General features: G+C 50.4%; 1 protein-coding gene across 2 annotated transcripts in view; it reads left to right on the top strand.

The window, feature by feature from the left end:
- The window catches only part of Trim67 (tripartite motif containing 67), a 33,548-nt gene extending 10,792 nt beyond the window's left edge, over positions 1-22,756 (top strand). The window contains exons 2-10 of one of the 2 annotated variants that reach the window (XM_036188591.1): positions 8,634-8,729; positions 10,395-10,517; positions 11,747-11,857; positions 13,224-13,377; positions 15,744-15,889; positions 17,220-17,358; positions 18,183-18,486; positions 21,079-21,241; positions 22,059-22,756. In XM_036188591.1, coding sequence (XP_036044484.1) covers positions 8,634-8,729; positions 10,395-10,517; positions 11,747-11,857; positions 13,224-13,377; positions 15,744-15,889; positions 17,220-17,358; positions 18,183-18,486; positions 21,079-21,241; positions 22,059-22,124 — 1,302 coding nt within the window. In that variant the 3' untranslated portion in view covers positions 22,125-22,756. Of the gene's footprint in view, positions 1-8,633; positions 8,730-10,394; positions 10,518-11,746; positions 11,858-13,223; positions 13,384-15,743; positions 15,890-17,219; positions 17,359-18,182; positions 18,487-21,078; positions 21,242-22,058 lie in introns of both variants that reach the window. The other variant, XM_036188590.1, reaches the window with a different exon arrangement.
- The last annotated feature ends 1,605 nt before the right edge of the window (positions 22,757-24,361 follow it).

Genomic DNA, 24,361 nt, shown 5'->3' with positions numbered 1-24,361 from the left:
GCCTTGTGTTTCTCAGACACGCTGTTCTGTTTCTCTTCGCCCTCTGTGTTATGGTCTGGATAACATCGACTGATGTGTCTCCGCGATCACTAGCTCTTTCCTAGGCTGTGCCAAGTCTTCTGGTTAGCCTCACCATCTTGAAGCCTTCTCATGGTTCTGTCCACTTCCTCACGGCAAGGAGCCTCTCGGGGTGTGCTCCCAGGACAGTCTCTGCTTCTTACCCAGGGAGAGAGGGGCTTTCTTCTCTTTTCCCTCACTATAGAGAGGTCTCCACTCTGCTCCTGAAGAATAGTGCTCTCCCGATTTATATAGACTCTTACGATCTGCCTTAAACTTCCCCTGAAGTAAACAGATGAACCAAGAAGCCAAAAAGCCATAAGCCTGCACGAAACCAGAGGAAATGAGTCCCCTGCTTCCTAGAAGTGTCCCAGGGCCCATCACAAAACCTGTATGCTGCTGGAGATACTTGCGAACAGGAAACCCGGGTCCTTACGGTCACTGGAAGAAGCTGCTCTTCCCAGCAGTGGGTACAAGACGACATCAGAAAGACAACTGTGCACGTACCGACGGGTACGACTGCTGACGTCGCACCTGCCATGCTGTCACTGTAGCCCATCAGCTTGTTTGGAGGGGGAACTTTTGCCTCCCCTGTTGGCTCTGTTACTGTAGCCATCACTGCTGAGCCTTGCTCATCACTCGGCCCCGCTTGCCCTGCCAGGTTCCATCCCTGTAGGTTGCTAAAACTCACCTGCTGGTGGAGTACCTGGTGTTGAAATGTTGACACAGATCAGAGAGATATTAAGAAATATGACATTGTGACTAAGAAAAATGAGAAAACTTGAATTTTTTTTCTTTGTGCTTGTGGCTCGTTTTATTTTTGAGACAAGGTCTCACTATGCAGATAAGGCTGGCCTTGAACTCCTGCTCCTCCTGCCTCTTTATTTATTTTTATGGGTATTTTGCCTGCACGTGTATCTGCACACCAAAAGAGGGAATTATTAGCCACCCTTTTAGCACCTGGAAGTTACAGAGACATCTGCAGAAGATGAGAAGACTAATGGAAGAGACCAAGAAGCCACATGGGAAGGGCATCTAGCTTGAGAGGCAAAGGAAGTCTAGCTTTAGCCCATTTAAATCTCACTGGAGGACTGGCAGAGCCAGGCTAGTGTCCTTTGGAATTCTTACACATTTTCATCATTCGGCTCTGCTTTGCCAATAAAACCTGACAGAAGACCCCTTTTAAACATCTCAATTTACTTTCCAAGCTACTGGAACAGAAGGAAGGAGAGAAAAGAAGCAAGAAAAAGGTCTCCATGAGGAAATGGCAGACAAGGATCTAAGAGGTTGATGGAGAGGTTGTTAGCTCTGGTTGTTTAAGTGGACGAGAGGCACTTCCACATTATGAACAAGGAACCAAGAACAGCAGCAATACCAAGCAGGGTGGCCCACACTTTTAATCCAAGCACTGGCAAGGCAGAGGCAGGCAGATATCTGAGTTCGAGGCCAGCCTGGTCTACTGAGCAAGTTCCAGGACAGCCAGGGCTACACAGAGAAACTCTGTCAAAAAAACAAAAAGAAGAGGAGGAGGAGGAGGAGGAGGAGGAGGGGGAGGAGGAGGAAAGAAAGAAAGAAAGAAAGAAAGAAAGAAAGAAAGAAAGAAAGAAAGAAAGGAAGAAGGGAGAGAGGGAGGGAGGGAGGGAGGAAGGAAGGAAAGAAGGAAGGAAGGAAGGAAGGAAGGAAGGGAGAATAGCAGCAGCACATACTACTGAACATACATGGAGCCAGTTCTTGAAATGTGATCCTAATGAGTCTTATCAATAAAAACCTGGAGTCAGATATTGAATGTGAAAACTGAAAGATCAGAGAAGCAGAGCAGCAGCCATTAGAGACTTCTTACCTCTATGAATTCTCAGACAAAATAGGTGCCGAGATCCGGTCTCTACCTGCCTTATGTTCCTGAGCCACCTACCTAGTGCTGGGATTAAAGGTGTGCAGCACCACCAACCACCTGGCTCTGTTTCTCTTTTAGACTGGTTCAGTCTCCTGTAGCCCAGGGTGGCCTTGAACTCACCTTCCTGCTTCCTCCTCCTAAGTGCTAGGATTCAAGGCGTGTGCCACCACGGCCTGGCCTTTATGGTTAACTAGTGGCTGCTCCACACTCCGATCTCCAGACACAAACACAAACAAGATATACAACAAGTTCTCAGTGTAAAACCCTGATGAGTGAGGGGACTGGGAGAGGCAAGTCAGGCTTCAGTGGAATAGAGGGATGTGGATGGGAAAGGATGGAATCTAAGCTGTGAGGCAGATGCTATTTATTTATTTATTTATTATTTGTGTGATTTGACCACTGAGACAAATGCTCATTAGTCATTATTGTCATGGAAGCAATTCTATTATAGTTTCCAAGACCTAATCCTAGAGAGGATATTTTGGTTTTGAGATACCAGTGCTTGAGCTAGCCTGATCATAGAGAGGTCATCTTGGTTTTAGGATACTAAAACTGTAACCTGCATGATCCTAAAAAAGCTGTTTTGGTTTGGGTGACGAGATCCTTGCCTAGCTCTGCTCGGCATGGGTCTAGCTTCACCGTCAAGGTTGAGATTCCGGTGCAGGGTTTGTGTCCACTCTTCCCCAACCAGGCTTGTTCTTGTTGCCGGTGGGGTCTGACCTGAGCTGCTATCTGGCCAGCAAGTGTGACTGGTGCTCGGTTTTACTTTGCCTTCCCACCAGCTGGCCATTCTCAAGGCCTCCAATGGGCACTTATTCTAATACTAGAACCAGCTTTAATACTAGAACAACGCCATCTTGATTAGACTCTTGTCATTCACACCTGTCAATGATGCCGTGCAGCTGACAGAGCCTGACACGATCTCTTCATTTCTGAGCTAGCTGTATCCACCACACAAAGAAATAATAGTAGAATTGAAGGATCCTGTGAGCAAGGATCCTGCCTTACTGTGTCTTTGCACTCCCAGTTCCTAGCAGAGCAGCCGGCACTCAGGAGGCCAAAAGAACCTTTCTTGAGGAATGAATACGCTGTAACCCTGGAATGTATGCTAATGTCAATACCATAGATTATTATTTCAGAGCAGACACTATCAACTGCTCATTGACTCGTAGAGCAGAGAGACTCACAAAGGAAGGGTCGTTCTAGGGGACTGTGTGTGAAAAGGCAATCATGCATCTTTCCAGATACACTGCTGGCTCACCCCTTCTGCCTGCCTGTCTGTCTGCCCTCCCTTCCCCCCTTCCCCTCCCCCTCTTCCTCCCTTGATCCTTCTTTATCTCCCTCTCCACCTCCCGTCCCTTTCTGTCTCCCACTCCCTTCCTCCATCTCTCCCTTCCTCCAGCCCTCCTCCCCCCCCCCACCCCAGTCCCTCCGTTCCTGCCTGCCTCTGATTTCTCTTTTATCTGTGTCAGAAGCAATCAGCTGACCTCACGAAATGACAGGAGCCAGCTGGGAAATGCTGATGTGACATGCTTCTTCTTGACCCAGAGAATACACTGGGTAAATTTGCTGGACCAACTTATTGGAATGCCTCATGGACAGAGGAGGTGTGGGCAGGCAGAGGAAGCTGGTTACAGGGATGATGATTGTAGAATTCAACCTTTTGCCATTTGTATTAAACAAAACAATGCACTTTTCTTGTGTGCACTTTTCTCTTGTATATGTACATGCTTGTGATGGTGTGTGTACTTGTGCATTTTAGAACACTTGTATTGAGGTGATTGTAGAGGCCAGAGGTCCACATCTGGTAAGTTCCTCAATGGCTTTCCACTTTGTTTTTTGAGACTGAGCTTGCAGCTCGTTGACTGGGCTAGGTGCGCTGGTCAATGAGCTTCAGGGGTTTGCTTTTTACTCACCCCCACCCCCAGCACTGGGGTTACAGATACCTGGCTTTTACATAGGTGCTGGGGACCCAAACTCAGGTTCCCAGGTTTGCACGGCAAGGGCATCACTCACTGAGCCATCTCGCCAGCCCAGAGACAATGCACTTTAATGACTTAACACAATGTATGCCATGGTTCACATAAGGAAAAGCAACTGTCACTGTCATTATCATGATTATCACTACAAGTTTAGAGGCTGAGAGCAGCGGAGACTGTGCCCCTGTCCAGGTGGTGCAGGAGAATATAAGCTAGCCTCTGCACCCTCTTGTGGTGGGGCCTAGACTGGACATCTGTCCTAACTGTGCCCTCCCATTCTGCGAATTAGAAACATGGTTGGCTTGCCCTAATTGTCCTGTACCCCCAACCCCTGTCTCCCAGCCATGCCACATTCAGTGACTGCCTAGAGAGAGCTGTTCCAACCTCAGGGTCTGACACTGAACAATGTAATAGAAACAGGATTGAACTCCAAAGAGCTGGTTCATTTGGAATTGTCTGCAAGTTAGTTTCCTAGCTTCTGTCTGTCTCGGGAAAGGCTGGATGTGGATTAACCCGAAAGAGTTGGCAGGCTGCCATCATACTTGCAGAGTACTTGGTTTTCTGTGGTTCTGACTCATCCTGAAAATACCGGCCCTTGGCCTCTTCTCTGGAAGGTGATGTCTGCTTGTGTTATGTGGACAAAGTGCATGAGCGGCGTGATTCCATCTTGTGAATATTTATGAAGAGTTGGTGCTGGAAGAAAAGACTGTACCCAAATGGGTTCATTGGCTGGAGTTACCAGATACGTCACTGCAAACCAGGTGGCTTGAAACAACAGATCCATCCTCCACACTGCTGGGACTCGAGGCTGAGACCAAGGTGTGCCCTCCCACCCAGGATCCGGAAAGGATCTGGTCTGGTAGTTCCATGGATGGTAGTAGTGGAACTCCCGTCTTTAGATGGTTCTCCCATGTGAATATGTCAGACTTTCTGTCACTGTGACAACTGAAAGAACAACACAAAGAGCAAAGACCATGACTGGGGAGATGTCTCTGTGGGTGGAGGCTCAGTGTGGGAGCATGAGGGCTGAGCTCACATTCTCAGCACCCAAATGAAAACCGAGCATGGCCACAGGCACCTGCATTCTGAACATTTTCCTAGATAGTTGGATTTTGCTTGCATTCTGATTCCCCTGCTTCAGTAAAATGTGGCAAAGGCCTTTGGAGGTGATGGCTTTTTGGTTTTTGAATTTTTTGTTTTGTTTTGTTTTGTTTTTCATCAGAGGGTTTCTTTGTGTAGCCCTGGCTGTCCTAGAGCTAACTCTGTAGACTAGGCTGGCCTTGAACCCACAGAGACTGGTCTGCCTCTGCCTTCTAGTGCTGGGATTAAAGCTGATGGTTTTAACAGTGGTTCTTAACCTGCGGGTCAAGACCCCTTTGGGGGCGTCAAATGACCCTTTCACAGTGGTCACATATCAGATATTCTGCATATCAGATATTTACATTATGATTCATAACAGTAGAAAAATTGCAGTTATGAAGTAGCAATGAAAGTGATTTTATGGTTGGGGTCACCACAGCATGAGGAACTGTATTAAGGGTCGCAGCATTAGGAAGGTTGAGAATCACTAGTTTAAGATATCAGCACTTGTCAGGGCATATCTGCCTGGTAATGTTTTCAGCAGCCTGGTGGTAAGTGAGGGTCCTTGTGGTCAAAGTGTCAAAAGTGGAACTCAGGGCCATCTTCAAATTCATGGCGAGTGCAAAGCCAAGGCAGATCTCAGCTTCTCACTGCGGATTCTCTGTACAGTTTAGAAACTTACCTGATCTGTTATCCAAGCAAAAATAAACCATTTGTTCCACAAATATTTATTAGATGAGACAAGCAAAGTCTCCAACTCTCAAAACCAAACAATTTAGTCAGAGGAAAAGTCAACTCAGGAGGAGAGTCTAGTGAAGGCAAGGGCTGCTGAGGACAGGATCTTCCTCAACCAGGATGGAGCAAGACCAGACAAGACAGAGAGGAGAGAATCCATTTCAGGGGACTACAGACCCTTGCAACATATGGCATATCAAACGGAGTGACGCGAAGCTGGCTGTCTCTACCTCTTTGTTTATTTGTTTGTTTTGTTGAGACTCTGTCTCTTTTTTATAGCACAGGCTGCCTGGAGCTTATTATGTAACTCAGGCTAGCATTGAACTCACAGCTATCCTCCAGTCTCAGCTTCCTGAGTGCTGGGTTACAGGTGTAAACCACCATACTCAGCTGTTTCTTGGGTCTTGGCTTCTGTGGCTGCCCCCAAAACACCTTCACTCAAACCTCCGAATTGGTCTCCTTCAAAGCCTGACCTGCAGCTACCCTGCCCACTAATCCCATCCAGTGGTCCAGTGGGTGACTAGTCTTCTTTTTTTTTTTTTAAGATTTATTTATTATGTATGCAGCATGTATGACTGCAGGCCAGAAGAGGGCACCAGATCTCATTACAGATAGTTGTGAGCCACCATGTGATTGCTGGGAATTGAACTCAGGACCTCTGGAAGAGCAGTCAGTGCTCTTAATCTCTGGGCCATCTCTCCAGCCCCTGGTGACTAGTCTTAGAGGCTGTTGGAAATTAAATGGCTGCTCATGAGGACCTTAGGAAGGATATGAAGGATTGTTTCCAGACCAGATGTATCTGGTTTCAGGTACAAAACTGACAGGCCATTCATCTCCTTGATTGACGATGGGTTTAGGATATTTGTCTGAAGCTGTTCTACTTGGAAATCTGGTCAGTTTTCATTTTTGTTTGATTTTATGGACTTATATTATTACTGAGACAGAGTGTCACCATATGGACCAGGTAACCTTGAACTTGTGATCCCCAGCCTCATCCTACAGAGTATTATGATTACAGGTATGGATCACCATGCCCAGCTTGGTTTCTGTCTTGAAGGCAGCTTCCAGCTTTCTCTGAGGTCACAGCCCACACCTTCACTTGGCTTGTATGCTTGGTGCTCATGGGTACTTCCTCTTTCCCTGAGTGGCCTTGGGTCTTTAGATCTGCTTCCAATGTCACTTTATACACAAGAGTTTCTTGAGGCCACCTCTCACAGGCTGGGGGTTCTGTCTCAGACTGCAGCAGAGGCTCTTGAAGGAAGTGTTAGGCCTAGACTCCTGGGCTTCCCTCGGGTGTCTCTGGGGTTATACAGCAGACTATATTTCTAAGAAAGTTCCTGGGTGCTGATCCCCTATTCAGGGCCCACCAGAGAACCATGGGATGGTCTAGCATCACATTTATAGGCTCATTCCTGCAGTGGATACTGACTCAGCGCATACTTTTCAGTTTCGCCTAGGAGCTCAGCTGTGAATCCTAAGTACCCATTCTGAGGTGGCTGTTGTCCTCTGAGGGAAGCGGGGATGTCGAGCCTTCTAAGTTGGGCAGTTACAAAAGACAGTTATGAAGGACAGTGGAAGGGAAGGATGGGATTGGTTCATGGGGCTCAACAAACAGTGGCATCGGAGCTGACACAGGAAGGGAAGAGGGTGAGGAGAGGAGGAGAAGGGGGTCCTTTCTGGTTCAGTTTTGTTACATGCTCAACATTTTTTGTTTTTGGTTTTGTTTTTGAAAACAAGGTTTCTCTGTTTAGTCCTTGTCCTGGAACTCACTTTTGTAGACCAGGCTGTCCTCAAACTCAGATATCTACCTGCCCCTGCCTCCCGAATGTTGGGATTAAAGACATGCGCCACCACTGCCCGGTGGCTCAACATTTTTTACTCTGAAAAATATGGCTCAGGTTAGCTCATAGGTGGGGGCTTGGGTGCTCACCCTGTCCTCAGTGACAGAAAAAGTGACTGTATGGGGGTGTAGGTAGGTAGAGGGTAGAGCCTGACTGGGGTCTGAAATATTTACAGTACTACTGATGGGAGACAGATCTGTCTGTGGCAGGAAGAGAGGGGACTGGCCAGGCCAAGGCCCATTTGTCTTCTTGTCCAAAGCATTGCATCCATCGGGGGCAGGCTGTTAGTTTCAAACAGTTAGCTCACTTATCTTGAATGCAGCTTTGGGGTCAGCTGGCAGAGTATGGACTAGTCAACTCTTAGGTGCTGGGTAGTTTTAAGTGTCAACCTGACGCACCTAGAATCGCCCAAGAAGAGAGTCTCTCAATGAGGGATCATTTACATTGGGTTGGCATCTCCCTGTGTGTGGTGGTGGTGGTGGTGTCTTAATTAAGCTAATTAATGTGAAAAGACTTAGTCCACTGTGGGCAGCACCATTTCCTAGGCAAAGTGTCCTGGACTGTATAAGAGGAAGAAGCTAGTGAAAGCAAATGAGCATGCATCCCTGCATTTATTCTCTGTGTTCTTAACTGTGGATGTGGTGCTCTATGTTCCTGCCTTGACTCCCCCACAATGATGGACTGTAACCAGAAATTGCAAGCCAAACACATGCCTCCTCCCCTACACTGCTTTTGAAACTAGACCAACTCACCAAGGCCTGCTGGGAAATAGACACATGTTGGTCCAGGGTGTAGCTCAGTGATAGAGTGCCTACTTAGCATTTACAAGCTCCAGAGTTTCCCTCTCCGCCCCTCAAGTAAACAACATCAACAACAAATGGGAAACAGGCATGCATTGTGTGGCTTTCGAGTCAGCCACAGCCTCTTTTTAAGTGAGGACAACTTACCAGCGGGACGGGTTCAGCCTCTCTCACCAGCACAGGCTGTGGATGGAGGTGCATCCCTTCCACACTAACTAGCTTCTCTATCATATGATGTCTTTTGCAGGCCCAGCTGTCTCAGGCCCTAAATGGGGTTTCAGATAAGGCCAAAGAGGCGAAGGAGTTTCTGGTTCAGCTCAAGAACATACTGCAGCAGATCCAGGTGAGCAGACTCTGGTGCTGGACAGACAGTGTGGGCTATCTGTCAAATACACAGAGAAAAGGGAGGGCTGGTCTTGGGACAAGTGATTTTCCACAATGATTTTTTTAGAGGGTTGACCTGTCTGGTTGTACAGTCCTGGGTGCTGAAAGTGCCACTGTCAGTCTGTTGACATTCAGGGAACACCTTTTGTACTTAGACGTGCCCGTGTAACCAGTGCAGCAACATAGAAATACCTCGTTCCCTAAGCAAATGTGTTGTCTGAGTATCTGTGCTATGTCCCACACTGAGCCTGAAAAACATCCAGAAATCAGTGAGTCTCACTTCAGTGAGCTATGTGCAAGGGAGAGAGAGAGTTCACCCGTGTGCACACGCAGAAGGGTCCACCTGCACAGAGGAAAGCCCGGAGCATTTCCATGCCTTGCCAGAGGAAAGGACTAAGCGCCCTGAACCTTTCTTCTATACCCTCCTCTTCCTCCCCTACCTTTCCTCCTCCTTTAAAAAATTATTATTATTATTACTATTATCTTCATTATTTGTACAGGGTCTTATTACAAAGCCCAAGCTAGCCTCAGTCTTTAAAGTGCTAAGATGACAGGCATGTGACGCCTACCCTGCCTGACTCCCATGGGAAGTCTCATGTCACAGGGCTCTGATGTTTTCTCTGGATGTCACCGTAAGAGATCAGAGATGGAGCAGAGGCAGCAACAGAAATGGATTCAGTCCAGAGGCTGCAAGTGCAAGGTCACCTCGCTCTTCCCGAGGCCCCTCTGCCTGGCTTGCAGATGGTAGCACTCCCCGAGTCCCCACGGGGCTGTCCCTCTGTGTGTGTCTGTGTCCTGATTTCTTCTTCTTCTAAGGACACCATTTGGGTTGGACTAGGGCCACCCTGATTGGCCTCATTTTAACTTCTGGCTTCAAACACAGACAGCCACACGCTGTGGTCCTGGGTCTTATGATTTAGAATATGATCCAGGGGGACAATTTAGCTCATAGACAGGAGTCAAAATCTACCCAGATCCTGGAGACCTGGAAAAGGAGACAGACAGACTCACACCCTTTTGTTTGCTTTACTTTTTCTGATTATAAAAAACAAAGTGTATGGTACAGAGATTTTAGAGAGTATGGAAGACAGAGCTGAGAAAAAGCTCACCAGCATCCCTCATCTGAGGTAACTGTGCTTGTCACATACACACATCTGTACACACACACACATACAACCATACATACATACACACACATGTATGTATACACACATATGCACACATATAGACACATACACTCATTGTATATGGGGTTATTCTGTGAACAACTAATGTCCCATTTTCTTTCTTCCTCTTCTCCCTCCTTCCCCCTTTTTAAAGTCAAGCTCTTCCTGCCTCCGCCTCTCAGGGGCTGGGATGACAGGCATGCCACACCTCACCCAGGCTTTTTCCCTTTTAACCGTCTCTCATGACCGCTTTTCCGTGGCACTGACAATGTTCCATGAACAGACTACAGGCTGTTTCACCGTGTAGCTGTGTCACGGTTCGTGGAACCCTTCCTTGATGCACATTCACGATTCATGCTGCCCCCAACTTAGAAACAGTATAGAGAGCTCGGAGAGGAGCTGTTTCCTCTGGACCGCAGAGGCCAGCCCCTCCTCATCACAGTTCTCTGCTTACCCAGGAAAATGGACTGGACTATGAAGCTTGCCTGGTGGCACAGTGTGATGCCCTGGTGGATGCACTGACCCGGCAGAAAGCCAAGCTGCTCACCAAGGTGACCAAAGAGAGGGAGCACAAGCTGAAGGTAAGAACTGGGTGACCTGTTCCTCTAGCCCTATGATGTCACCTGCACCCAACAGAAGGCGGCGCTGCCTTACGCACAGGATGGTCTTAGGTGAGTGAACGGACGTGGCTGGGAGGCTGGGAGTTGGCTGGTTCAGTTACACTCAGGAGTCAGAGAATACTCTCAAGCAGTCTCCAAAGCCAGGTGGCCTGCAGCATCCTGCTGTCTTCAAAGCAGCCTCCTCTCTCTCACCTGCTCCGGACTCCTGTGTCTGTTGGGTGGGTGGGGCTTTCTCTCATCTTGCCTAGCAGGTGTGGACAGCGACAGAACCACTCAGGCTCTGCTCAGGTCTCCAGCACTGTCTCGTTCTTCAGACTCTCATGTATCTATAATCAGCAATGATGTGTGTGGCCAGGCTCTGCTAAGGGACACTGAGTCATGTCTCTTGTGTAGCACTAAATTCCTGACTCAGGCAGAAGCTGAGAATGACCTGAAGTGGTTCCAAGGAGCTCTGCGCCAGAGGCATCTAAGTGAATTAGAAAACGCTTGTTCTTCTTTTAAAGAGAGTCTTGTGTGGCCCAGGCTGGCCTCAAATTTGCTATGTCGCTGAGAATGACCTTGAACTCCTGATCCTCCTGCCTCCACTTTCCAAGTTCTGGGATTCTAGGCATGTATGTACATCATTCCTGGACAGATTAACCCAGAGCTTCAGCCATGCTAGACAAGGCACTCTACCAACTGAACTACATCTCCATCTCAGAAAACACTATTTTAATTTATCTGTTTGTTTTTTGAGATAGGGGCTTGCTATGTATCCTTGCTGGTCACAAACTATCAAACTCAGTATATAACCCAGACTTCCTGAGTACCACAACCCCCTCAGAAAACATTACTTTAAAGAGAGAAGGTTGTGTGTTGGAAGGAAACCATGTGTCCTGGGAAGGGGGTAAGGAGAAACCCACTAAGTTATCCCTGACCATACAGAAAGCTGGCCACATCACTGAGTGGGTTGTACATCATTCCCTTTGTGTGTCTGACTGCCCAGAGCTGAGAAAGCTTTGTTGTGCTGGGAGGGGCCCATTGATTCCCCAGTGATGACTCCACAAATCAGCAGCTGAGTAGAGTGCTGGCTGTGAGGTGGGGCACATCAACAGCACCTTTCCCAGCTGCCCAGGCACCCACTCACACACTGTCATTGTAACTATTTTTCCCCCACAAGTGGGTTCTTCAGAGCTCTCTCTCCATTGCAGATGGTTTGGGACCAGATCAATCACTGCACGCTGAAGCTGCGCCAGTCCACAGGCCTGATGGAGTACTGCCTGGAGGTGATCAAGGAGGATGACCCCTCTGGCTTTCTGCAGGTGAGCTGCCCTGGAGGACTACTGCAGGTAACTTCTTTCAGCTCCACCTGTGCTCCCTGCTCTTCCTGAACCAGCTCTAGGCTCTGTCCCTCCCTGGCTGGGACTTGAATGGCTTCTCCTTTGCTCTGTGAGGCCAGAATACGTGGGCTGTCATCATGGCTCTGACCCTCACTAGCAATAACCCTGATTCTGCACCAGCCAGTAAACAAGAAGTCAAAAAGGCATCATCTCTAGGGACTAAACGCCATGCTCCGGTATCCCCCCAGTAATGGGAAGACACAGTCTTGCCACGTGAGCTGGACAAACTGCCATTGGGGAAGGTAGATCCTGCTCTCATGAGAGAGGTGGAGGGCAGGATGTACCTTCCCCAGTGGAACAGCCCTGTCAGGGCCACTGCTCCAGCAGCATTCAGGCTAACTTGAGGACATTCATTCTCAGGAACGTGGTCACATGTTAACTTACCTGTGGGAGAAGCCATGAGTCCTATTGTTTACTCTCCAAGAAGGCTGCAGGAGGGATTGAGGAGCCGGCTCAGTGATTAGGAGCACTTGCTGCCCTTGCAGAAGACCTGGCTTTGGGTCCTAGCACCCACAAGGTGCTTCACAGTGACCTGTAACTCTAGTTATGCCCTTTTCTAACCTCCTTGGGGACCTGGCACACACAGTGCACAGACATGCGTGTAGGCAAAACATCCATACACATAAGATAAAAATCAATCTACAAAGAAAAGAGAATGAGGAGATGGAGGAGGAGGAAGAGGGAGAGGAGGAGGAGGAGGAGGAGAGAAGGGTATACATCATGGCTCTTCGGTAACATGTGCCCAGGTCTCAGAAGCAGAATTTTGCAGCAAAGGAAGGCAGAGCCACAGGTTACACAGGGAGTCAGGATTTGCAGCAGAAACCGTGGAATAGCTGGCCAGGGACATAGTAGGAGGACATGGGAAGCACTTTCTTCACATCCAGGAACAAATTGCTAGTGTATTTCACTTTGCAAAGTAAGAGGGCTGTCCAAACAGATATATGAGGGGGGTGTATTTGCCTATCTCAAAAAAGCACCATGACTTTGGGCCACCTTAAGAAAAACATAACAAACAAAAAAATCTCCCTGGTGGTTCTTCACATTAACATGATCATAAAAATAAAAAAAATATAAAAATATATTAACATGATCATGTGGTTGACCTGTGGCTGAAACAACACAGCTTGTCTGGGTGGTTGAACTCACTTAAGCTCGGCCATGGCTCACAGGTCCAGGCCCAGTCCACCTCTTCCCTTCAATGAGTTATAGACAAAGCTGAGCCCTTCCTCATAAAGGCTGGCAGCTCTTCCTCTGCAAACCCAAACCCTCTTTCTGTGCTCCCTTTAAGATCTCAGATGCCCTGATCAAGCGCGTGCAGGTGTCTCAGGAGCAGTGGGTCAAAGGTGCCCTGGAGCCCAAAGTGTCTTCGGAATTTGACCTGACTCTGGACAGTGAGCCACTGCTGCAAGCCATCCACCAGCTGGATTTCGTCCAGATGAAATGTAGGGGTGAGCCGTAGTCGGACCCGTTTAGTGATGCTGCCTCCCCAAGAGGCACACAGGCCAAGTGTAGCTTGATGGTGGCAGGAGCCTGTCATGCAGAGTGGCAGAGGAAAGGGTGAAGATCCCAGGTCCTAGCCAGGATGGGAGAACTCCAGCTGAACCTGAACTCCCTTCCCTAGACCAAGGATCAAGGACAGAAAGCAGAATGAACGGGGCAGCGTCATCATGTCCTGCGCTGCCCGGGGGGCTCAGGTTGCAGATGTGAGCAAGGCTGCAGATTCCTATCCAGACTGCACTTCCGGGCTAGAGAAGCAGCAATTCAGGAGCCCATTGATGTTGGCAGCAGGTGCCAGGGAGAAAGGGCAGAGGGGTTGTGTAGATGTCAGGGTGTACTCTTAGGTGAGGAGGAGAAGGAGAGGGGCAAGAAAGAACAAAGGGGAGGGGGAGAAGCCAGGCATGGTGGTGCACCTGTAGTCCTAATGAGGGAGAGAAAGAGAGGGAGAGGAGGAAGAAAAGAAGACAGGAGGAGGAGGAGAGTGATGAGGAGGGAGAAAAGAAGAGGAAGAAGAGAAGACGTGAGGAGAAAAGAAGGAAGAAAAAAGGAGGAGGGAGGGAGGAAGTAGAGAAGGAGGTCAGGGTGAAGGAACCTGGGGGAAGAGGAGGAGGAGGGAGGGAAAGGGGGCAGGGAGGAAAGACATAATGAGAAGGGGGAGGGAGATAGGAGGAGGAAGAAGAAGGGGGAAGGAGAAGAGGAGGAAGGAAACAGGAAGAAGGGAAAGGGAAGAGGACAGGAAGCCCGAGCAATAGGGAAGAGCTTCGCAGGTGGCAGAGGGTGGGAGTGCCAAGGCCCCGAGGCAGGAACAAGTTTCTGTCCACGAAGTGGGAGAGCAGAATGGACCAGTGGAGGATGGTGGGAACTGAGTTCCAGGAGCCAACAGGAACCCACAGCCAAGAGGCAGTGGAATTTGCACAGCGTGGCTAGTCCCCGAACTCACAAAAGATGGCCAGAACTGGACTCCTGTCCTATGAGCCACCTTCGCCAAGATGCCCAAGGTTCATCCGGAGGGGACACAGACAGTGTGGCTTTAGGGGCTCTGTCACTGACCTCAGGCCATCCCGAGGCTCACTCCCTTACAACTCGCATCCGGGGAAGGTTTGGAAATGCCACCTGTCCCGGGTGTAAATGAGACAGTGGCAAGGAGCAGGTGCCTGGTGGTGAGCGGGGGAGGAAACTGTGACTGGAGAAGACAGTCCTGGAAAGTGGGGGCTCCAGGACAAAACACTTGGGGGTGTAGATGCTAAATTTTAGGGTGTGGGAGATGAAGGAGTGAGTGGGTGCCAAGGGTCTCCTTCAGCCAAGTGGAGGGAGGGATGGGCTGAGCCAAATGCCTGTTGTTGACACAGACTCCCACTTCCTGGGTAGTCAGCCAAGCCCGGACAGACAATAAGCTCATTCTGAGCCAAAATGAAACTCACAGGCTCATGGAACAAGTCTCGCCGTTTTCCCTTCCAAACCAGGCCAGAGTGGCCTGTGTCACCTTCCAGACCCTCTTGAGCCTGAGCAGAGCTGGGGCATATTCAGGTTCTCCTGCTTGCCTTTCGTGAGCTCAGAGCATGCCTGCTTTAGTCCCTTGCTCCATGGGGTGGCTGCCCAGCTCTCTGAAGTCGTGGCTGGTGCCATGGTCTAGGCCCCGACCTTGCAAAACCTTCCAACTGCCTGTGCATTTTGTTCCTCAGCCGTGTCACTCATCAGTTTGTGACACCCGAGATGATCAACTTATAAAGATTTATTTGGGTGCACAGTTTTGGAAATTTTAGTCTGTGGTTGGCCTGTGGCTTTGGGCCTGTGGTGGGCATGCCAAGGTAGAGCCCAGGCCCTCGCCCTGTGGCCAAGAAGCAGAAAGGAGAAAGAGAAAAGAGCTAGGGTGCCGCCATCTCCTTCATGGGCACACCACCAATGTGCCCACTCATTCCCACCTCTTAAAGGTTTTACCACCTCGCAATAGTGCCATCCTGAGGACCAAGCCTTTAACACATAGGCCTTGGAAGGACATTATGATTGAAGTCACAATACCTCCATTCCCAGCTCAAGTGTAAGCAGCAGGCTGACTCTCACTTGGCTTCCTGCCCTGCCAGCTGCCATCTGAGCCCATGCAGGTGACTTTGCAGCACGTCCAGTATGGACTGTGCTGAGGTCATTTGGGTGCGCCTCATGGCCTAGGGGCCAACACCGGGGCTCTTGGTAGCAAGATGGAAAAGAGGACTTCCTTCCTCAGGGCACAGGTCCCAAGGGTTTGGATGGCTTGGGGGTGGATTGGGGCCAGAAGGAGAGTGCTGTGTGCTGACCAGAATGATCCTTGTCACAGTGCCACCTGTACCCTTGCTGCAGCTGGAGAAGTGCTGCACTCGTAACAACAGTGTCACCCTGGCCTGGAGGACGCCACCCTTCACCCACAGCCCCGCCGACGGCTACATCCTGGAGCTGGACGATGGTGATGGGGGGCAGTTCCGGGTGAGCTAGACGCTGCTGTTCAGGGGGCAGTTTCCAGTGAGGCCTGCTGAGGCCTGCTGGTCTGGAGGGCAGTTGCAGGTGAGGCCTGCTGCTGTGTGAGAACCCTCATGCGCAGGCCCAGACAGGACTAATGTCTTGTGAGGCTGTTCTTAACCCTGTCGTTACCCTAAGACAAGCACCATGACTCCAAAGACAAGGAGTCTGCCAGCGTGGGCTTTGTGGAGAGAGCACTGCCTATGGTAGTAGTTGTGGCCTTAGCCTCAGGGAGAGGTGTCCATCAGAGAAGTCTGGGTGCTATTTCAAAGAACCACACAGGTGTGAGCTTACAGCTCAGAGAGTGCACTGCCTACATGTATACACTTTCCACAGGCTAGCCCACATCTTTTTTTTTCCAATGATTTATTTTACAAGTATGAGTGTTTTAATTGCATGTATGTGTACCATGTGTGTGCTTAGTGCCCTCCAGGAGGCCAGAAGAGAGTGTTAGATCTCCTGAAACTGGAGTTACAGATGGTTGTGAACCACTGTGTGGTACTAGGAACTGAACCCCAGTCCTCTGGAAGAGCATCCAGTGCTCTTAATGCTAGCCCACATCTTAAATACCTCCCACACAATTCTTGGCTGCCTTTAGTCTGGCTCTCTGGCTTTGATGCTCGGGTGGTTGGGTGGGCTCCTGTCTTGGAAGCATGTTTCTGCAGTGGAAGGTGTTTCTTTTGAGCCCTTCAGAACCTGGAAAGCTGCAGGCTCATGAAGACACACGAAAATGAATGCTAAATAGATGTGGTGATTCATGCCTGGAACCCCAGCGCTGAGAGGCTGGGGCAGAAGGATTGAGAGTTGGAGACCAGCTTTGGCTACGGAGCAACATCTTGTTTCAAACAAACCAATACGTACTGACTGGGGCAGAGTAGGCCAGCGGAAACTTGGAAGTGAATGGGGAATAAAGTAAAGATCCTAGAAAATGAGAATCAAGGTCCAGTCAAGGAAGCTCGCTGTCTTGGAGAACCAGAGGCCGGCAGAGTCAGGGTGTCAGGGAACAGAAGGTGCTTCTGGCAGGGCTGATAGTGGAAGTCTCAGGCAACATCCTAGCTAGCTTCACACCTGCAAGCCCATCCTCCCAGGACCCCCTTCCTCCTACAGCATCCCAGACAGAAGGGCCAGCAATCTGAGAGGAAGGGGCAAAGCCTGGCCCCACCAGGGTGACTAGCCTGGGTTAGAACACCTCTCATCTGGTACTTTTGTAGATGTAAGGGCACTTCTGGTGTTGATGTGCACCTCAGGGGAACTTCCGGAAGCTCTGAGGTGAAATGCATATCCTTGGCTCTTTCAGGAAGTGTACGTTGGCAAAGAGACCCTGTGCACCATTGACGGGCTTCACTTTAATAGCACCTACAATGCCAGAGTCAAAGCCTTCAACTCCTCTGGCGTCGGGCCCTACAGCAAGACTGTGGTCCTGCAGACCTCCGATGGTGAGCAATCCTCAGCTGTGGGTCAGATGTCAGAGTAACACCTCATTTCCCATGTCCTGAGGGTGGTGGGGGTAAGCAGAAGATGGTGCCACCATCTAATGGGGTTTGAGGTTTATGACTTGGCCACATCACCTCTTTGTGTTTCAATCTCCTACCTACAAGGTGGGCCATGGATAGCCATTTCCTCTGTCACTTCTTACAGAGCCTGCATCATTGGGGAGATGCTAGGACTCAGGGCTCCAGGAAATGGACCTGGATGTGGGACCAGGCAGCCTGCATGTCTGTGCTTCTTAGCAAGGCTAGATCAATGCAATAGAAACTTGGAGGAACACAGAGTCGGGGCGGGGGGCGGGGGGAGCGCAAGCCTGTGTGTTAGGTTTCTATTGCTGTGATAAATAGACTATGACCAAAACCAACTTGTGGAGGGAAGGGTTTATTTCATCTTAGAACTCTCAGTCCATCACTGAGGGAAGTCAGGGCAGTAACCTGGAGGCAGAAACTGAAGCAGAAGCCATGGAGGAGTGCTGCTTACTGGCTTATTCCTCATGGCTTTGCTGTGTGTGTGTGTGTGTGTGTGTGTGTGTGTGTGTGTGTGTGTGTGTGTGTGTATCCCACAAAGACCACTGGCCACAGTGAATCAACTCTGATAGTAGCAAGTGAGTCTATCAGTCACCTTGATTAAACAGCAAAATTTGTGTGTATATGTGTTGGGGGGGTGGAGGTGGTGAGGAGGGAAGAAGGGAGGGAGAGAGAGGAAGAAAGAGAGGGAGAGGGAAGAGGGAGAGATTGTTTGACCTTGTTTGTTTTGACTTCTTCCTTTCCAGTGGCCTGGTTCACTTTTGACCCCAATTCTGGCCACCGGGACATCATCTTGTCCAATGACAACCAGACAGCCACCTGCAGCAGCTATGATGACCGGGTGGTACTAGGCACAGCTGCATTCTCCAAAGGTGTGCACTACTGGGAGCTACATGTGGACCGGTATGACAACCACCCAGACCCTGCCTTCGGGGTGGCCAGGGCCAGCGTAGTCAAGGACATGATGCTGGGCAAGGACGACAAGGCCTGGGCCATGTACGTGGACAACAACCGCAGCTGGTTTATGCACTGTAACTCCCACACCAACAGGTACGCGGCCACTCTGCCCTCCGAGGGCTCAGGGGTTGGGGATAAGTGTCCTGCAGACCAGTATCCCTTTGATTGTCCCCAAGTGTTGGGAGAGAAGCTGTTTTGAGGTGCTTTATGCTCTAGTTCTGGGAGGCTTGGACAATGACTGGGAGAAGTAAACCATTTGCCCGCAGCAGAAACAGAAGGACTTGATGGCAGGAACAGTTCTGGCCCAGTGGTTCTTCAGTCCCCAGCCGGCCTCACAGGGACTTCTGCTGGGAGCTTAATCTGTGGTTTTCTTACTGGTCCTGCTCCAATTATCTTTACAACCAGCAAGCTAAGCCTGAGTCACTGCACAGAGCGAATGGGAGACTTGTTGCCCACAGAGGGAGCAGGAGTCATTGCCATGGCCGGTGGTTTGCCTGGAATGACCCTGTCACTGCCCTGGGGATAGAGGAACTTCAATCTCAAGGAGCTGACCTCACTAGGCTCCTGGCGGGGTTCATCTGTCCCTGGGGTGCTTGTGTCCTTGGCGCCCTGGTTGCTCTTACAAAAAGAGCCGAGTAACCCAGCTCCTCCCACAGGAAAGCCAGGTCTAGTTTGGCCAGGAACTTGCCTGAGGACCCTCAGGTCCCTACCTGACCACTATCTCTCTCTCTCTCTCTCTCTCTCTCTCTCTCTCTCTCTCTCTCTCTCTGGTTTCTTTGAGACAGGGTTTCTCTATGTAGTTTTGGTGCCTGTCCTGGATCTTGCTCTGTAGACCAGGCTGGCCTCGAACTCACAGAAATCCACCTGGCTCTGCCTCCCCAGTGCTGGGATTAAAGGTATGCACCACCACCACCCGGCTCTGACCTCCCTTCTTGTCACCACTGTCTTTCTCCTCTCCAAAGGCTTATGGGAAGGGCAGTGGCTATCCCTCTGGACTCTCTAGCTGGGCTATAGAAGTGACCGGGCACTACAGGTTGACCCAGTGAAGCAGTCTGGCCAGGTACTTCAGACTAAGTGGTATAGGTTAACCAAGTGATACAGACTGACCAGGTGATGCAGACTGCTGACTAGGTGCTGAAGGCTAGCCAGATGGTACATGCCAGGTGGTACATGCCAGGTGGTACAGGATGACCAGGTGCTCCAAATGACCAGGTGGTGCAGACTGACCTGGTGATGCACACTGACCAGATGCTGTGGATTTCCTGGGTGCTACAAGCTAACTTCCCTCCACCTCTAACCCAAGGGGCCAGGACCAGCCCCGGCCTACCAGTTCCATGTCTGTGTGATGGCTTCAGTAATGACCTCAAGCATACATTGGGTGCTGACTCTGCTTGATACTGTAGGATGCATGGGGGCTACCAGAGCACCCTTAATCCTCACAAAAGCCCCACCTCTGTTGCAGATTATGAGGCAAGTTTAGGCAGGCTGGACTTTGCTCAGACCCGGGGAGAATAAGAGGTGCTGTTAGGATTTAAAGAGGACATCAGTGGAGTCTCCTGTGGTGGGAACTCCTCAATCCCCAGGGCACCGGCTGGCATATTCCCCAAATGCTCTGGAGCCCTTGCCAGGCAGCCCCTTGGCTTCCCTTAGAGGATCAGAAGAGACAAGACAGCAGAGGGAAGCACTACACCTGTGTGGGGCAAATGCAGGTGACCTTCCTTCCAGAAGAAGCTTGACACTGCTCCCAGACGTGACCTTGATCCTAGCGGGTGGTTGTGTGGAAAGCTGGCAGGTCAGACTTGTCACTACTGCCACCTGGTGTTTAGTATTAGAAGTGCAGTGACTGTCCAGTTGTGGTTTCCCTTCCCATCTGTTGGACCCTTCAGCCTCAAGGCACCTCAGGGACACCTGCCCTCTTCAGGAGCATTCTCCTCTAGGTCAGTCCACCAGGTCCTTCAAAGACTTCATGTCAGGAGCTCTTCCCACTTCTCACCTCTGACCCTGGCTGAATCCTAACCGAGGACTCACAGTTTCCTCCCAGAGCTGAGCAACGTTGATGCTAAGGGAGCCCTTAGTTAATGAAGGGAAAGTCTGCTAAAGGGCACAGAGGCGTCAATGCGAGGTCTTCCAGGTCCACGACTTAAAGTCCCTCCCCTCCCAAAGACAGATTTTTACCATCCCAGGAATGTCCTAGTCCCAACATTTGTCAAGTGCTCCCAAACTAGCACGGTCACCTGTGGAGTGGTGACTCAGGGACTTGATTCCCAGTTCAGCATGCATCTCCCACCACACGCTGCCAGTCCCCTGGGAAGGTTCTGTGCAAGTGAACTGAAGGGCCATGTCCTTTCCAAATGTCTCTGGGCCTTGAGATCTGCATCTCCATCTGGCTCAGTATCATCATGAGACTAAAAAAGGAAAGATGCTTCTCTTCTGTACTCATGCTTAGTGCCTTGTGGTGTCAGGAGCCAAACTCTCATTCCCTGGGGTGCAGGTCTCAGACACTATGCATAAGAAGGGGCTGAGCAATGTGGTCCCCCAGGGTTGTCTTCTCTTGTGTCTGACAAACACACACACCCCTGGAGGCTGATTTTGGATGAGGATGTTACCAACATCTTTGGGGTATTCTGAGTGACTGTGACATCATAAGCTGGATGTGATAACAGGTTTTCCTGCTTATCTTCCCAGGACTGAAGGTGGTGTGTGCAAGGGGGCTACTGTGGGTGTGCTGCTGGATCTGAACAAGCACACTCTGACGTTCTTCATCAATGGGCAGCAGCAGGGCCCCACAGCCTTCAGCCACGTGGATGGGGTCTTCATGCCTGCTCTCAGCCTCAACCGAAATGTGCAGGTATACTCCGAGCCCAGTCCCTGCAACTTGTCTGCTTCCTGAACAGTGTGCACTGTCATGAAACTGGGCACCTATTTGCCAGACAGGCACTTTGCCTGCTGGCCTCTCTGAGCATCCCTGGAGGAGGTCCTAAGCACTACTTGATCACTTGGAGCAAACAGGCTCTGAGGGGCTCCAGGGAGGAGCAGGGGCTCTGTGTCCCAGGGGAATGGGATGGCACAGGAGCTCCTGATTGATGCAGGCCAAGTGAGAGGTCAGAGGACAGGGACATCCCTCACTTCTAACAGATTCCTTCTGTTCCTGGAGCCATCAAGGGACCTGCCTTGTGTCTACTGCCCAGGAGCTGGGTCCACAATAGCCTGGCATTGGTTACTTGAAAAGGGAAACTGAGGAGCACAGTGTGAGCTGTCAGGTTACTAGAGGAGACAGCAGGTGCAAAGACCCAGCTGTGAGAACCAGAGCCCCTCTGCTACAGGGCTCCGTGGCTCTAGCCAAACAGGGAACCGAGCTGGTCATCAGTGTGCTCCTGTTGTGGGGAAAGATGTACAAGGTGACACTTAGCCATGTGAACAAATGAGCAGCAAGTCCACAGCGTAAGTTCTCCACTGGCCACGTGGCACATGTGGTCACAGTACTGCCGCAGTGTTTGGCGTTATGGACAGCTGCTCCTGCCCTTTGTTCCCACTCCATTCCCCTTGCCTCCCGCCTCTTTCTCCTCTCCCCCTCTCTCCTGTGTTAGGGATGGGCCCCAGGGCCTTTACATACTCCGCAAGTATTCTGCCGCTGAGCCAACTCCTGCTTGCTTCATCTTTTCCAGGTCACCCTGCACACAGGACTGGAGGTGCCAACAAACCTGGGGCGGCCAAAGCTGTCCGGCAACTAGCCTGGTGGCCGCTGCTGCCTGCCTGGTTGTGATGGCGGCCCTCACAGAGGATAAGGGCACAGCAGCAAGTTCCGGGTCCCAGCAGCCAGTCAATGTCTGAAGATGCTCTTTTAGGGGGAATGGAAAATGAATGGGCTGTGAGCCACACAGCCATACTGTGGCTGCCAATGTCAGGAGTGGCCTTTCACCTCTACACCACGGAGTTTAGAGTTCCCAGTACTCCGGAAAGCTTTGGTTTCAGGCTTCTGTTTTCTGACACCTTTTGAAAAGTTTGATTTCCCTTTAAATTTTTTTTTCCTGGAGGGAGAGTGGAAGGCTAACTTGGAGACTGGCATCCCAAGACCAGTCAGCGCTGTGAAGTCACTCCATGCCTGCTTGTAACCCATTGCTAGGACTCTGCTCCTTCCAGAGTCCCAAGCTGGCAACTTGTCGCCTCTGCTGGATGAAACTGACCTTGAGCCTTTGGGATCTGGAGTCTTCAATACACTGCAAACAAATTCAGGACTAATGGAACATTAATCATTAATGAACTACTAGAACCATTCAGAAGGGCTTCCTTACCACCTTTATTATTAACCATATGTTATCAACCACCACCACCACCCCACACACACACACGGTGTGTGTAACAATCAGATAATTTTTTTAATGTTTGTTTTTTTGAGACAGAGTCTCTCTGTATAGCTTTGGAGCCTGTCCTGGAACTTGCTCTGTAGACCAGGCTGGCCTCGAACTCACAGAGATCCACCTGCCTCTGCCTCCCGAGTGCTGAGATAAAAGGTGTGCGCCACCACCGCCTGGCTCAATCAGTTAACTTTTATTCATTCAGTTCTTAGTTCCAAATGGAAACCCTGGAATCCAAGACAATGACATGTCTTTGCACAGCTGTAGCTTTCTCTACAACCCGATTCCCCAGAAACTGATGGAAATATATCTACATTGCCTTCCTAGGCTAGGCCTTGAGCACAGAAGCAGCAGACCCCGGTAAAACCTTTCATCAAAGCAAGCCCCTATGGCTTCACCCAGTGCCCTGTTGGAAGTATCATGACCATAAGAAGCGGCCCTGATGGCAACATGGGGTGGCTCTGTAACAATAGGACAGATGAGACCCCAGAGGAAGGCTGAAACTTGATGATGACACTCTACAACTTCTCTTTCCACATGAGCCAGGGTTCCCTGGGGTGCAGGGAGGTCTCCTTCTTCTTAGAAGTGCTGCCCTTGCTGGTCCACAGGAAGTCATCCCCACCTTCAGGCCTCATCCCTGCCTGTCTCCCACAGTCTCCAGTTCTGTCTGCCAGTGTCCTCGCTCTCTCCTTTGGAAAGAATTCATTTCATCAAGTGTTTCATTTTACATGGAGGAATGACTTGCTCATCAGCTGGGCTGGTTTTTTTTTTTTATTTTTATTTTTTATATCAGATCCACACCGATCCCAACTGTGCTTCCTCACCGTCTTTGTGCATAGGCCCTGCACCTACTCCCAAGTACCCACTGCTGGGCTGCACAGACCCTCCAGTCCTACCTCAGAGTTCTTACTGGTGGCCCTGGTTTTCTCAGATACTCGGATGTCACCAGGAGCAGTTCCACGCTGTCAGCCTCCACCCTGGGCCCCGGAGCCACCTTCATGGCAGAGGTGGACCTTTGGCTTCTTTGGACTCTCTTCCTGCTAAGTGGTCTCTGGCTCAACAGCTCATAATTCCATCCAGAGCCCTCAGGGCAGCCCACGGGACCCTGGCTACCATACCCTCAGTTACTCAGCAGGTCCTGTTGTCCCACGCCACAGCTCTGGAAGATCCCAGCAGAGGGAAGGAAATGTGCTTCTGAGTGAAGAACATGGAGGAGCCCCTGCCTTCCTGGACCCAGGAAGCCACATGTGGCCATGGTCAGGGGTGGTGGTGGTGCTACTGGTGCTGGTGCTGCTGCTGGTGGTGCTGGTCCAAGTGTCTGGCTCTCTTGTGGGAGAGCCCAGAGACCCTGGAGTAAGCACAAGCAGAGAGGCTGGCCAGGGGAGCCCCGCAGTCTTCGAAGCCTGGGTCAAACACCTGCCTTGGGGGCAGGAGTCACTTGGGCAGATCTGGATCTGTGGATCGCTCTGGGGAGATAAGGAAATGGCCACAATTCCAGGTGACTTTTTTTTTTTTTTCTGGTGCTGGAGAATCCAACCCATGGCCTTGGTCCTGCACATGCTAGGAAAGTGATCAACCACTGAGCCCCCAGAGCTCTAGGTCACTCTTCTTCT

Source organism: Onychomys torridus, chromosome 5 (assembly GCF_903995425.1).
Source record: "Onychomys torridus chromosome 5, mOncTor1.1, whole genome shotgun sequence".
In the NCBI taxonomy this organism is placed as follows: Eukaryota; Metazoa; Chordata; class Mammalia; order Rodentia; family Cricetidae; genus Onychomys; species Onychomys torridus.
This window is presented reverse-complemented; position numbering and strand designations above follow the sequence as displayed.